The 14,468-nt window shown below is 37.7% G+C and overlaps 1 protein-coding gene across 1 annotated transcript in view; it reads right to left on the bottom strand.

Annotated features, from left to right (window-relative positions):
- The window catches only part of LOC131580711 (vitellogenin-1-like), a 42,707-nt gene extending 29,062 nt beyond the window's left edge, over positions 1-13,645 (bottom strand). Inside the window, exons 1-11 of the mRNA XM_058842209.1 lie at positions 13,606-13,645; positions 13,291-13,311; positions 12,913-13,064; positions 10,222-10,473; positions 7,915-8,076; positions 7,077-7,228; positions 4,207-4,357; positions 3,952-4,109; positions 3,686-3,851; positions 2,488-2,610; positions 707-925 (exon numbers count right to left, since the gene is read on the bottom strand). Coding sequence (XP_058698192.1) covers positions 707-925; positions 2,488-2,610; positions 3,686-3,851; positions 3,952-4,109; positions 4,207-4,357; positions 7,077-7,228; positions 7,915-8,076; positions 10,222-10,473; positions 12,913-13,064; positions 13,291-13,311; positions 13,606-13,645 — 1,596 coding nt within the window. The remainder of the gene's footprint in view (positions 1-706; positions 926-2,487; positions 2,611-3,685; positions 3,852-3,951; positions 4,110-4,206; positions 4,358-7,076; positions 7,229-7,914; positions 8,077-10,221; positions 10,474-12,912; positions 13,065-13,290; positions 13,312-13,605) is intronic.
- Positions 13,646-14,468: the final 823 nt, after the last annotated feature.

Below are 14,468 nucleotides of genomic sequence, written 5' to 3'. Positions count from 1 at the left end.
AAGAATTTACTTATATAAAACAAAAAATTTCAACATCAGGAAAAAAATATTGAAAACCTTGAAAAGGTTTCCTTTTAAAAGCAGATTGCTTCAAAGTGAAAATGATTGTAAAGTGACGTCTGTAGTAGATGAGAGTATGCTGGTGTAGGCATTGTATGAGAGATCTAATAATTATCTCAGTCAGGGACAAAAGTCACATTTAGTAAATGCTCTGTTTATGACTTAAACCAGCACAATGTCTGTAAATTTGTAATTAGGATGCAAACCCTTGGTATCTATTTACAATGAAATGCGGTCTTGAATTACGATTAGATGTGACACTCAGTATTAAATGTCAGCTCTCTGAAAACCTTGTTTTGTGGTTCTCTCACATACCAAAGGTGAAGTATTACTAAACACATTTGGGTCAATAATTTAGTTTTCTGTCTAATGTCCTTGGAAATGAAATGTTTGCAATGGAAATACTGATTTGTCTCCAACAACAATGAATGTATCCTTTTAATGGGATTTTTTTGTTGCAGTCTGAAATACCGGAGGTTGATGTCAAAAGAAATAAGACATGCCTACCAAGGAATAGCTACGTATTTTTTTTATAAAAACATAATGTTTGAAAAAAAAGATCTGTTTTTCCCTCATCACCCATTATCTATTCACAGCCTTGTAAGTGGAAGTCACAAAGGCAAAGGAGGCTGATTTTTTTTCTTACCATTTTGGGGTCTTTTAGGCCTATGTTTTTCAGGGCCATCACAGCAGCTGCGTGGACCCTGAGAGGCAAATCCGAGGCACCAGCTGCATATCCTGGCAAAAACTTCTTGATGTGCTTGATGCTGGCTGGATGTCCTACATTCCCAAGGGCTTTCAAAGCCAGGGAAATTTCTTCTGTGCTAGACTTGCTCAATGCCTCTCCTGCAAAGCCATGAAGAAGCTGAAAAATGAAAACAAATCTGTTGAGTTCAATTCCAGCTCTTATCTATATTCCATCCACCAGCCTGTTCTGGGTTTGACTTCATAATTTCAGTTTGTTCAATTCATTTATTTTAAATATTTTCAAATTCTTTTTTTTTTGCCTCATGAATAGAACATTTTATTCATAGAACAAGTATATCCAAGAAAGCTGCAATGGACAGCTTCTTCATCACTATACCCTGAACTTATCAAGTAAGATTTTTAAAGGAAAAAATAATGGCTAGGACCTTGTGCCCACTGCCTTTCAGGGTAAGTTGGGACCCTGAAATAATGCTGCTTGAGCATCTCTCTCTCTCTCATAGCTGAAGACAGGTGCAAAAATACAGATACAATTGCTTCAGACCCTAAAAAATATTCCTGAAAATATGGCTAGTGGTGGTGCCCTTAACCAGCTAGGTTAGTCTCTTTTCAGCATAGATTAATAGATGGAAAATGAGATCAGTGCCAAAAAATCAGCTCATTTTACAGCCTTCATTGTAAGCAACTGGATTACACTTCCATTAGTATGGCAAGTTTAGAAGTAGCTGTCTGAAGGCTGAGTAAGGGCAAAGAACTAAATCCTAATGGAGAACAGTTTTAAATGATAACAAATGGCTCTAAAAAAGAAATTGAGATCTCAGAGAATAATTTCAATACAGATTCTGTACTTTAAAAAAACACATTTGAGATCCCTTGATGGTGCAGAAAGTGTCTACTTAATATTACCAGTCAAATGAAGGGACATCTGAAATGCATTGAATCAGCCTAAGCAAAAATTTGCTCTGGGAAAGAATTTTCATTCTCTGACACAGGGCTTCTCAGATTTAATTAGCTCAAGAGCAATGGTGGCAATTGTAACGCAGGAGACGTGTGTTGGGATGTTGGCCATGCCTACATACTACAGGAAAAATATCATGTCAGGCACATAGTGTATTTGGATCACCCTGCTCTCACTGGGGATGGTGGATTGACGGGTGCCAGAGACTAAACACACATTTCTCTTTCCCTCCCTGTTACTGGCTGAGTGTTTGGCCCCTGTAAAACATGACATGCATTTTTAGAACTGGGAAATGCTATTTAATGACTACTCAAGTTGTTTGGAGGCCTGCTGATTAAAAGCAGTGCAGAACAGGGAGTGTGTTACTGCTGTTTTAACAACCTTATAGCCTCTGTTGATGACAGGGCTTTGCTTCTGGCTGGGATACATTAATTCTGACAAAAACCTGGGCTTTTGTGTCAGTTAATTTATAAATATACATAATACATATATTTAAATTATTTTTGAGCAATGTCACAGGACTTCACTAATAATTGGCAATAAAGCAATCAGAGATACTCAGTTGGAAAGTATTCTGAATTGTCTGCTTCCTCTTCTCACTCCCTTTTGTGTGCTAATCTAAAGATAAAAATGACGCATTTAACCAACTGAGATTCTTTCCCCAAAGAAAACACTGCAGTGAAGCGAAATACAGCTTTCTGAACAAGGAAGAAATGACTCAAGACTTAATTTTTCTTCTAAATGATAACTAACACGGTGGTTACCTGTAGACATTCGGAGCAGGAGTCTGATGAGGAGCACTGTTTGTGGCACAGTGACGCGTAGCTGAGGTGGCAAACCTTCCCAAGCACAGAGCTTGAGCGTGGGCAGTGCTTCTTCACAATGAGCTGGGGAGAAGGCACTTGTTTGTTACTACCATTAATGAAGAGAAACATTACTGGAAAACATGCTTCTACCCAATGGAAGACGAAAACAGGCTTTTGATATCTATTTTTGTTGATGAATTTTCAGTTAATCTGTGGGTAGTACTGCATTTGACAGTGTAATTGTAAAATGATTCCAAGTAACATCTGGAAGACAGATCTGTTTCTTTTACAGTGTTTCAGATTTAAATTTGGCATAGCCTATAATCCAAAGGGGATAAATCACCCAGTTATGGAATGGAAAAATGCACATTATTGAAGAAATATTCATCATGCTTTATGATTGCCTCAGCTATAGGTACAATGAATTTAAGATTTGCTGTGTATGGACCTCACTACTTGGGCAGACAGGAATACTTTTTATAAACACAGGAGCTGACAGGAGGCACCAGCTCACTGGTTTCTTGTGTGGGAAGCAGAGCACCAGAACACAGTGACAGCTGGGCTGTCATGGCTTTCATTGAGAGTAAAACTCTAGTCTGAGGTTTATTGTCTCTGCCTAGGGTAGGCAGAGATAAGTTCTTGCATCTGAGACTGGAATTAAACCCTGCATATCCAGAATAAATTGCAAAAATAATTAGACTTTCTCCTACATGGCCTTCACATTGACATAACTCCCTCGGTTTTGACAGATCTTCTCAAATTCATACCCTTCCTTCTAGGTCAAATAGGACAAATATGTGGATGTAACAAATATATGTTTCTTGCTCCCATGTCTTTGTAGGCAGTCAGAGATGTAATCTGATGTAACTATAAAGTACATTTGGAAAAAGAGACTAGAAGCCACTGTTTGCAGCAATAACCTCTGTCCCTGAGAGGTATTTTAGTCTTTATTTCCTGTTTCATTACAGACTCATTTTTGCCCTTTTGATTTGTATTCTCCTCCCCTTAAGACACTCAGGAAACAAAGCCCTTTCAGCCTCGCTAGAGGATATAAAACCTTTATCTGTTCAGAGACTTTGCTATCTTGTCAAAGGAATAAATACAACAGGTGCTAGAACCAGCAAAGTGTGATTTGAGAGTGTTTAGAGAATCCTACCGTTGCCTCCTCCATCACATCCCACGTTGGAGTGCTGGAGTGCAGAGCCACAAGCACTGTTTGAATCACTTCCCAGTTGGTGAGCTCCTGCCTTTCCATTTTATGCCGCAGGAACCTGAGAGCACGGTGACTGGCCACTGCAGGAATTATATCCAAAATGTGGCGCCTGTAATGGGAAAGACAAGCAGCATTTTCCAAGTCTGCCTCTGAGCACAGGCATTCCAGAGGGTCCCCAGCAGAAGCAGCACCACCTTTATTGCCTGTACCTGTATGCTGGCCGATTGGAGAACTGCCTCCACACCGATTCGTAATTCTCCTCATTTGCTGCACGGAAGAGGTGCAGAAGCTTGAGAGCTTTTGCTGGTGCATCACTGGGAAGCTGCTCAGAGGTGGCTTCTACTAATTCTTGCAGGCTTTCCTCTATCTGCAGAAAGATGAAAATGCAGGAAGCGCACATGCACTATTTCCCACATGCATAGATTTAAATCACCAACAAAGAATGTCCAGCAGCTGGGCTTTACCTGGTTTTCCACATCTTTTATTTTGAATAAGTGGACAGGAAGCTGAAGCAACTCACTGCCAAACTGATACTGAAGAGACCCACGATTCTGATACTCTTTTGGTGGGACCTCTGCCCTCTGTTTCTGCACATCAGTCAAAGCAAATTTCTGCCTGCAATGGAGACCCCAGGAAGAAAACATCACAAGATGCAGGGTAAAAACAGCAACAAAAAAACCCCTCTAGTAATTCTGCTTCCCCATACTGCAGTGCAACTACAAAAGGTTTTTTTATTGAGGGCAAAGATATTTACAGGCAGATACATTTGGACATGGTGCTCAGAACCATACTCTGAGAAGGTGTGTGCTTGCACAGCAGGGCTCAGGTCAGAGCCAGCCTTTGCCTTCCTTTGGCAATAACTTGGCTTGAGAATTTATGGAAGAAGAGGGAGGTGAGAAGCTGTGGCCTGAAGAATGTCACAGGAAGCACCTGTTGTGTCTTAAGGAGTAAACTATGGACTGCAGAAAAACAAAAATGGAAAATTTGCTCAGAAATTATAATTTAATTTAAACATTCTAAGAAGTCCGTAAAAACTGTCATGTGTCCATGTCTCTCCTGGAAGTTTTAAATGGAATTGAAAATTTTTAGATACAAAAAGAAGTGCTACAATCTTTTTACTTGAACTATTGCAACCTTCCATCCCCTCCCCTTCACCCCCCCCCCCCCCCCCCCCCAAAATTTTGTTTGGTAAGATGAATATCCTGGGGACTACAAAAGAAGGTTATCATGGCACTTTAAATTGGATTTACCAAACAAAAAGGACCACATTAATTCAGGATCAGTCTTTGGAAAAGTGCTCAACCTTTTGAAAACTTTTTAAGAAGCTACAAACCTTCATCATTTTTTATTAAGAATAATTCCAGTGAGAGACTGTCTTTGTAAATATTTGCTATCTTTTCACATTTTCAGCTAAAGAATGTAGCCTATCCTACCAATTATGTTTAAAATCGGTCATTTAGGACACTCTAATAAAGTTAGGCATTTGCACCGAACAACTGAAAACATTCCAAAAGCAATATTGCTGTACTACAGAGTCTCTCAAAATCTCTGTAGAAAATTGGTGTGTTTATTTTGGAATCTCTATGATCTTCTGTATCATTTTTATTCGCTTCTTCCATATGGATTGCAGAGAACTGCTGCAGAAAAATAGCATATAACTGCTTTACAGACAAGCTGCTGGAATTTGAATAGAAACTGCTACAGAATCAGTAGAGATTTTTTTCTCTCAAAATTTTATACACTATTGAAAGGGCATTTGGATCAGAATGTATAACACCAGGTTCACTTGGGCAGCTTTAATTCTCCCTTTCAAATCATGATGAATCTATTATGTCTTCATTTTCATTGTTTTGGGAAGAGATATATCTGCCTAGAATAGATAGGAAAATGCTGTATTCTGAAGAGAAGAGCAAATTAATGCTAAAGATAGGATTAAAAGGGTGAAACAGTAGTAAAACCTCTCTTGGCCTTGAAAGGTGCTGCAAGAGTCTTATGCTGAGCAGGTCTGAAAACTCAGCTCCAAGTACTTTAAGGCCTTGATAGATTATTTTTTTCTAATAGAGAATGCACTGTGGAAATAACTTCTGAAGACTTGAGTGAGATAGTCACATCTTTCCAACTATCTTATATTTGTCCCCTTCAGCTGGGTAATGATAAAAATGCAGAGAAAATGGGAAAAATAAAGGTACTACACTTCTGGGAGCTGAGAAAGGCCTTACTGAAGACAATCTCTACAGGCTGCAGAAGGAGAATGTAAAGCATCCTAAATCCATTTCCTCCAGACTAATGTTGACTCACAAAAACCTGTAATTTCATGAAAGCACTGCAGTTGTGTCTATCTACACCTTGACTCCTTGACTGCATAAGACAGTAAAGCCACTTTTTTTTTTTTAGTTTTGTTCAATTAGGCAAATTGAATGTGTTCATTATATATGTGAAGTTAATCAGTGAGTTACTGATACAAACTTTCTGATGTTGCTGTTTCCAAAACTGTCTATTATACCAATATATCCTTGCAGAAACTAATGGAGCAATGAAGATCACAGCACCTAGAGTGGGATTGAAGAATACCTTCTGCACTGTGACATTTATGCAGAAAGCGTCTCCCTTCAGTAGGGCGCTACTATTTACAGAGTCCGTAACTAAATAAATAACAGAAAATTTTTTCAATAAATGAATTTGATAGATGAAAACGTTTTTCAATACTGAAAGTTTGAGTGCTTGAGCTAGGGGCACAATTTCATAAACAACAATACTCTTGTTTTGCCTCAAATTTCTTTAAGAAATATGAAAAATTTGCTGTGAAAAAGTAAATGCATTTAACATGCCTTGCGCCCAATTGTTTTGCAATAAAACCTGATTTCCTACCAAGAAACAGTTTTGATGGGAGATTTGCAAGCTGCCCATGGTATTTAGGAATCCAAAGTACTACCTAGGTTTCTTGTGAACTAGTCTCCAAGGACCTCTTACTGCATTATTATTTTCCAGGGAACTCTCTTTCCTGACTAACTGTCTTTCAAAGTATTTTACTTCAAATATATTAGTTCACAATTTCTCAGATGGAATTACATTTGTTTTGGCTTTTATGGCATAAATCAAATATCCCTGAGAAATAAAATAGGCAAGTCCTGCCAAGTTTAGCTAACAAAATTTGGATAGCGATGTGCACATTTCAGATTTACAACTAACAGCAAAGGTTGTTTTTACGAGCTGTTTGGGATTTTATGTAATTAAATACTGGCAAACAATAGGCTGTGGAAGTAAAGGATTTATTTCACTTACGGACCTTCACTCAGATTACTGAGTTGCTGAATTAATGGAATATGTACAATACCTTGCTTCTACGATAGCATTTCCTCCTGTTATCTCGTTGAAGGGTGCAAACTGGTGGATTTCCTCAACATCAGCTTGTGTAATTACAGCTTCACTACGTGAATATTTAATTTTGTAATTGTAAGTAGCAGTTGCACGGGAATTCTTGTTCCTCTTTATAATATAAAAAAGCAATGAAACAAAGAAAATAAAAAGTCATTGAGCTTTGAAATTCTGTGACTAGAGGCTATTACATCATGCACTTCAGCCCATTTGTTTTCCAGGGCTGTTTTGTTCATTGGCCATAAGAGCAGTCAATGTGAATTCTGTGCACTCACTTCCATGGGAGAGGTCAGGCACACTGCCTGTCTCCATTACTTTTACTGCTAAGAAGTGTTAGCTGCTTTTTCTTTTTCCCAAATCTAAGTAATTGGTTATTCCCTCGAGAAGCAGACACATTTTCTGAGGAGAGCAGCTGCATAAACCATGCAATTTTTTATTTCAAAGACAGGATTATAATAAAATGCAGTGGTACCTGTCTTGAATAGCAGAAAATGGACATCATGACTATTTTTTTACTCAACAGAGTAGGTGAATTAACTCATGCTGATACTTAATGGTTTTCAAGCCAGCTAGTTTGAGCTAGCTCAAGTGTGCTTGCAGTACACGATAGTGTGCAGCCCAGACCTCTGCTTCTCTGTGAGATCATTTTCTTACAGAAAGAAAATATCGACAACTAGATACAGCAGATCTGATTCTTCCCTCATTTTTAGTATTTTAAATGAAGAGATTGTTTGGATATCAAATGGTGTTCTGCATAAGAATATAAAATATATATACATAATACCACTCTGGTTTACCTGCTGGCAGGTCTTGCATGGATGAGTGTATGCTGAACCTGTGACAATTTGAACTTTCTCTTCACAGCTGTTCAGGTCCTTGGATTTGGTCACATAGACTAGGTTTGCTCTCTTGTTTTCCTGAATTGCATATGTTGTGTTGCAAATACCTCCAATCCCAGCCTGTCAAAAATGGGAACAGCATCAGAGAAGTTCTCTATCATGCAAAGCTTAACTTCACCACATGAAAACTCTTGTTTAATTCTGCATTTTCAAAATTACCAATGGAAATGAATGCTTTATTTATCCTTATATTCCTCAGAAGCAAAATTTCAATGATCATTAATTTCATCTCTTTTTTACATGTAGAGGTTTTCAGTAAGCCAAATCAGTTACACCAAGAGAACTAAATCACCCTGAAGTTTCATTTGGAACCTCAGGAAAGGGGAGTAACAATCTTCAGTTAAAACTGTTAATTATGAAATAGGATTTGAGGAATATTAATAAAAAGGTGTCAAAATAATTTGATCAGTCAGAATGAAATCTTAACAGCAAAGTATTTTCAAGGTTGGAGATGACATTCTGCCCTCAAAACTTGCTTTTTCAGACAGCTTATAAATGTCTATGGAACAGGCCTTGCAATATCAGGTGATCTGCCATAATGTGACCAGAAATAATTAAAAAGAATTTCAGGATAACGGAGTTTTGATTGTGGGTCTTCTTGAGTTCACAGTTTTAGCTGAGCTCTTCAATAATATTTTGAGCATATACATTTATAAGAGCTTTTAAGTCTCTGCAGTCAGTGAGATTTTTGTAGAGGAAAAATGCTTGATTGCATTTTAGGAGGAAGAGCTGATTTTTTTATTATTGTTATTTATAGCATAGCTAGTGCAGAGACCAGCTCTGGGCTATGTGAGAGCAGTGAAATGGTCATGTGGTTTTTAGGAAGCAAGACGTACCCACTTCATCTTCAGCTTAACAGAATTCCCTGAGACACTGTGTCTTTGGAAAGGCTAGAAATAGGAGTTGCCCAAGCTTTCTGGAAGTCTTGTAATCTGCAAATACAGGTGTGGGTCTCTGCACACTGCAGGGTGTGGTAGAGACATCCAGACTTTAAATGGGACCGTCCAGCCCAGAGAGTTCAGTGGGATGAAGAAGACTCCTGACTAGCTGGACTTCATGGCTGTGTGCAGTTTAGCTAGCTCAGATACCCTGAACCCACAGGATGGGGTGTATACTTCCCCAGGTTAGTCCTTTAAACCTCTCTGCAGCTCAGATTTTAGGACTAATAATATTTATCTTCCTTTGCAGAGTGACTCAAGATTGTCAAGCAAGGGTGCCAAAGCTCATTAATCAGTTCCTCTCTAAGAAAAGCAAAGAAAATGTGGAAATTATTCTAGGAGGTGAAGTCACATCTACTGCCTAGCAGTGAGAGTAGAACATATTGCTAACTGAATCAGAAAAAATTAAGATGTGAAACTAGATATGAGAAAATAGTGTTGCAGAATATCCAACAACAGCCCCCAGATTTTTATGTGCAGCAGTGTGAAAAAAAATTAAATCACCTAGCTCCCTTCCCAGAAAGAGCTCTACTTACATAAAAATAAATTTAAAAATATTAGAGTTACTCTGGTCTATAGTTTCAGTAAAAATAACATGAAAGTACAATAATTTCAGGTTTTTGCTGATCTCTGAGTTGAATGTAGTCTAATCAATGTAAATATGGTTTCACAAAAACTAAACACATTGCAATTTCTGCAGTGAATAGTAATATCAGAAGATTGACCTTGACTAATATATTAAAACTTGAAAAACAGTGGAAATTCCAACAGAGTATCAACTGCAACTGTCAAAACTGTTACAGTTACATTATGACATATATGCTATTTTCTTCCTAAAAGAGGAGCTAGAAGAGATTAAAGTATATATGATTGGTAGAAAAAGTCAAATTACTGTTATTTTGACTTTAATATTAAACTGTATTTTTAAGCTTGTACACTGTTCATGTTTTACGTGGGCTTCATCTTTCACAGTTTACTTTCTCTGGAATTACAAGCCAGGTTTTCTAAGGGTTTAATTCTGCAAATGTATTTTCTGAAATACTTTCATCAACCAGTTTAAAAGTATGCTCTTCTGTTGTCTGTTTAAGTACATCTCCACCAAATGTTGTCCCATATGAAGCTTAATCATGATTTCCCAAGCTTATAAGCTTTCTTTCTTATAAGTGAAGTTTATGTCAAGGATGAATTCAGAAAATGCAGTAGAAGATTCTGAAGTGAAAGTTTATTTATTTACAAAGGCATCGCAATGGCCAAACACAAAACTCACCTCCTGTAAACTGTATGAATTCTGCATCTTCTTTACGCTCAGCTCCAGCACATTCAAAATCCCTCTGTAGATGTTCAGACCATCCTCTGAGACAGAGTCAGGAGCCATAATGCTTCCAACGTGGCCATTGCTGTACTCAAACTTGATGGGGTTACTGAGCTGCCCAGTCAGGACCTGGCTCAGTTTCAGCGATCGGGAGAATGAGCTCGTGGGCCAGACACCATTGTACTCTGCGGCCTCGATCGAGTGAATCTAGAACAAAGGAGGAATAAAATGTCTCTTTAAGTCTTTTTTCCTCAGTTAATTTTTTTTTCAATACACATAAGCATCTAGAGCTTTAGTCACATCAAAACTACACTTTTAAATATCACAAAGCCTCTTCAAAGGGAGAACTTAGAAGCTGTCATTTAGCATAACTAGTGTCGATGCACGTATTTCTGTATATAAAAGGAAAGAGAACACTGCAAATGGCTGGTATTTCCACAGCCACTGCACTGTTCTGTTTCACAGACAATCCATATTGCCAAAGGCTGACTTGTGCAATGAAATGAGCCAGACAAGAGCCACATGAAGCAGGTTGCTACCCAAAAGTAGTATGGAAGATCTGCAGGAAATTGCAGGAGAAAGTTAATGTTGCATAAAGCATCATTAACTCCTGTAGTGAACTCTGTCATTTCCCTTGCTGGGGTCACAGAGCGTAGGCAGCAATCTGAAACTAATAAACACATGGCCTCTGGGCCATCCAGACATGCAGAATTAGTTTGAGCAGTGGACAGCAGATTACAGAAATTGTCCTTCCCTACATGTTTTGCTGTGAAACCAAAGGCTGAGGCGCTGGCTCCAACCCCACTCTGCTTCATGCTCCAGCCTCAACCTGGGGCACATCCAAACAAGTAGAAAGTTGTGCTAAACTATGCATAACTTGAATAATTCTTACCCTATGGGAATGGGCATGTTTAGCTTAGCTTCTCAGAGGACCCTTCCCTTCTATATATTTTGACAACTTAAAGAGACTTTTCTCTGACACCTCAGGCTGGCGATGTGGTGCAAGACACAGATTAATTTCTCAAAAAGCCACACAAACTAAATCCTCATACAGAAAATCACTGGAGACTGCACTTTCATATTTATTTTTGTTATTGTTGGTGGAGATTACTGCCAACCCCAGCAACTGAAGCTTACAGGCAAGGCTGTTAGAGAGTAAATCCCTCATGCTGCCTCTTGGACATGCTTCTGGCATATTGCATACAGGCAGGTTTGGGAGTGCTCTGCAGGGTCAGGGTGAGGTAGCTTTCCCCAGCCCTTGGGGCCCAGGCAGGACTTAGGCTGTCTGCTTGGTTTTGAACACAGCTGGCAATTCTTACTTGTAGGTTTGTGATGAAAAAATTGTCAGCTGGAAACTGCCCAGGGAACACAGCTTTTTATTTGGGCTGAATGTGAACTAGTAGGCTGCAGATGAAAGTTTAATTCCCTGAACCATCCCTCCAAACTGTCTAATTTAAATATAACAGCAGCAAAATAAACTTTTCCCAGAGAAGAAGGGAATAAATGTACTATTACCTTTAGCTTAGAACTTGCCCAAAAAGTTATGATTTTTTTCTTTTTCTCCTTTTCTTGCCTGAAATTAATTCTGAAATGGAAACTTTTCACAAATGCAGTAACACTGGTAAAATGATGTTAGAAGGTTTCAGAGAACAGGAGTCAATTTTTGGTGAAGGCTCACCCTGGCACACCAAGAGCTGTTTAGGCAGGAATGAAGGAGGATCTGGGATAAGGACAAGGCTGCTTCTGCCTCTTTTCTGGCAGGGAAGATTTCTACTCAACACTGCAGATGTGTGACTCTTGTTTCCTTGACTATTTTTGTTTTGAAATCCATCCCCTTACAAATGTCATGGAAAAGCAATATTTCCTGTCTAGATCTATAATAATTTGAACCTAACAAAAATACTTAGTAACAGCAGACTAATTCAGGCTGGAAGGCTACATTTACAAGCATTAATCAGACAGTCACCAGTCTTTTTAATCAGAAAAGTTTTCAATATGCCAAATTAAAGCTTTTAAAAATATCATTTTTCTTCTGCGTATACACAAAACTAAATGGAGTTTGTGTAAAGCAGTTGAGGTGTGCACTTCTATATACTCATTATAAGTGGGTATAGGCTCCTGTTAAAGGCAAAAGTGTATTTCACATAATCAAACCCCTCAGTAATTACTCAGCAAGCAGTAAAAATATACAATTGAGGATGACAAAGAATGTCACTCAAGACCCTTCAGAAAAAAGAAAGATGACATTAATTATGCTAAATATTGAATCATTCAGCTACTGTCACATGTTTTATTGCTTTTTGTCTGCTGGTTATGAAATCAGTTGATTAAATAATCCTAGGTTGTACAGTTTGAAACAATTGGATTGATCCACTAATAAATTATTGTGCATTTCAAATTACATTCCATTGTCTCCCTGACCACAAAGCAGAAGAAATCCTTCAAGCTCAAGGTTGGCTTGAGCTGAGAATTACCTTGCAAAGTGCAAATAGAATTTAGGGCACTGTATAAAAAATAACAGCGTTAGTTACATTATACCTGAGTAAGCACAACACATGATGAAACTTAATTACTTTACAAAAGCTTAAAAAAAAAAAGCTAAGTATGATGAGAATTTTACCTTTCAAATTGAATACATTTTCTTACCCTAATAAGACAAAGTTTTGGCCCAATACCACTAATTTCCACTTTACTTTTTATTCTTATTCCAGCTCTTGCAAGTCCTTTCTCTGGAAGTCCACTGAGAAGTGTGGTTTCATAATCAAACGTATAAACCTTGCTTTCACCGAAATCAGGTTCTGCAAAGAAATGGTTCCCATAAAACATTATACAGAATGTACAGAACATATTAAAGTACCCACATTAGAATGTATGGAATGAAAAAACCCCTTTTTTTTTTATTTTTGCATTGTACCTGAATGAAATTAGCTGTTGTAAAGCCATACAAAACATTGATATACTTTTTAGATTCTGTGTTTAATTTCACTCATTATAGTTATATTAGTTGATAGGAAAATTACTTACGGTAATTAAGATGCTGGCTCCCTGAAAGAGAAGAAAGAAATAGAGGAATGAAATGACAAAGAAAAAAAAAACAACCCCAAAATATTAATGTATTGTAGTATAAAATCATCTGGCACATATAGCATAACCCTTTCTAATTAACTTTATTTCTATTTCAGCACCAGCCAAACACCTTTTTTTTCTTTAAACAACAAAAGAAGTAATAAAATAATTTTTTCTACAACATGTCTGTGAGTGAACTTATGTTTAGATTCTGAAGCCTTTTCCTGAATATACAATTTTAAATTCATCAAAGCAGATAAGTTAGATACTTACCCACCAGGGTTAAAACCAGGGCTAATATCAAGCCCCTCATGATGGGGATAAAGTAAAGGTGAATGTGATGGGTTCCTCTTTTATAAAGGCATGTGATATCACATGTTTCTTTTGGCACATTGGTTTGACAAATAAGTGTATTCTAGAATGCATATTGATCAATCAAAAAATAAACATTTCTGAGGTCACAAATGCTGACAACTTCAAATCACCTCATGATTTCAGCTACCTTACTTTCTATATAGTTCACCATATTTGTGAGCCCTGTGAAATTCAGCAGGACACCTTGGCAGGCATATGCTAGAAAAGAGATTTAATTTTCAAAATACCCTGCTTGCTATTCCCCCTCATTTCTCTACATTTTATTTATACAGTAAAAAATCCTAAAATTTAAATTATTCAACTATAGTTCCTCCATCATAACTGAAATAATTTATCTTTCTTCCAGTCATGTCTCTAATCTCCTGATATTTTACTCTTCATAGTGGTCACTGCTTTGGAGACAAACCCTTCAAGAGTTTCACATTGAAACTCTACTTTTAGAAGAGAATTTGTGGTTGATGATACAGATTTGAGACACCTTACAGCTCATAGGCATGCAATGAGAAACTGCCCTTCCATGGTATCTACCATGTCTGTCTTTGCAAGCATATCTTGTTACCCACACCTGGAAAGATATAACTTGTCAGTATGACCATCACATTAGACTATGGCTAATAGTGAAAGTTTATACTGTGAAAACAGAAGGGAAATTAAACTCTTTGTTTATAAGGAGAATCTAATAAGAAGCAAGCTATATTTCCAACAGGACCTCAGTGAGTTGGGAGCATTGGGAGCTTCTCAGTAGGCTCTCATGGGGCTTT

This window comes from Poecile atricapillus, chromosome 7, assembly GCF_030490865.1.
Source record: "Poecile atricapillus isolate bPoeAtr1 chromosome 7, bPoeAtr1.hap1, whole genome shotgun sequence".
Lineage (NCBI taxonomy): Eukaryota > Metazoa > Chordata > Aves > Passeriformes > Paridae > Poecile > Poecile atricapillus.
Note: the sequence above shows the minus strand (reverse complement) of the source record. Positions and strands in the feature narration are given on the sequence as shown.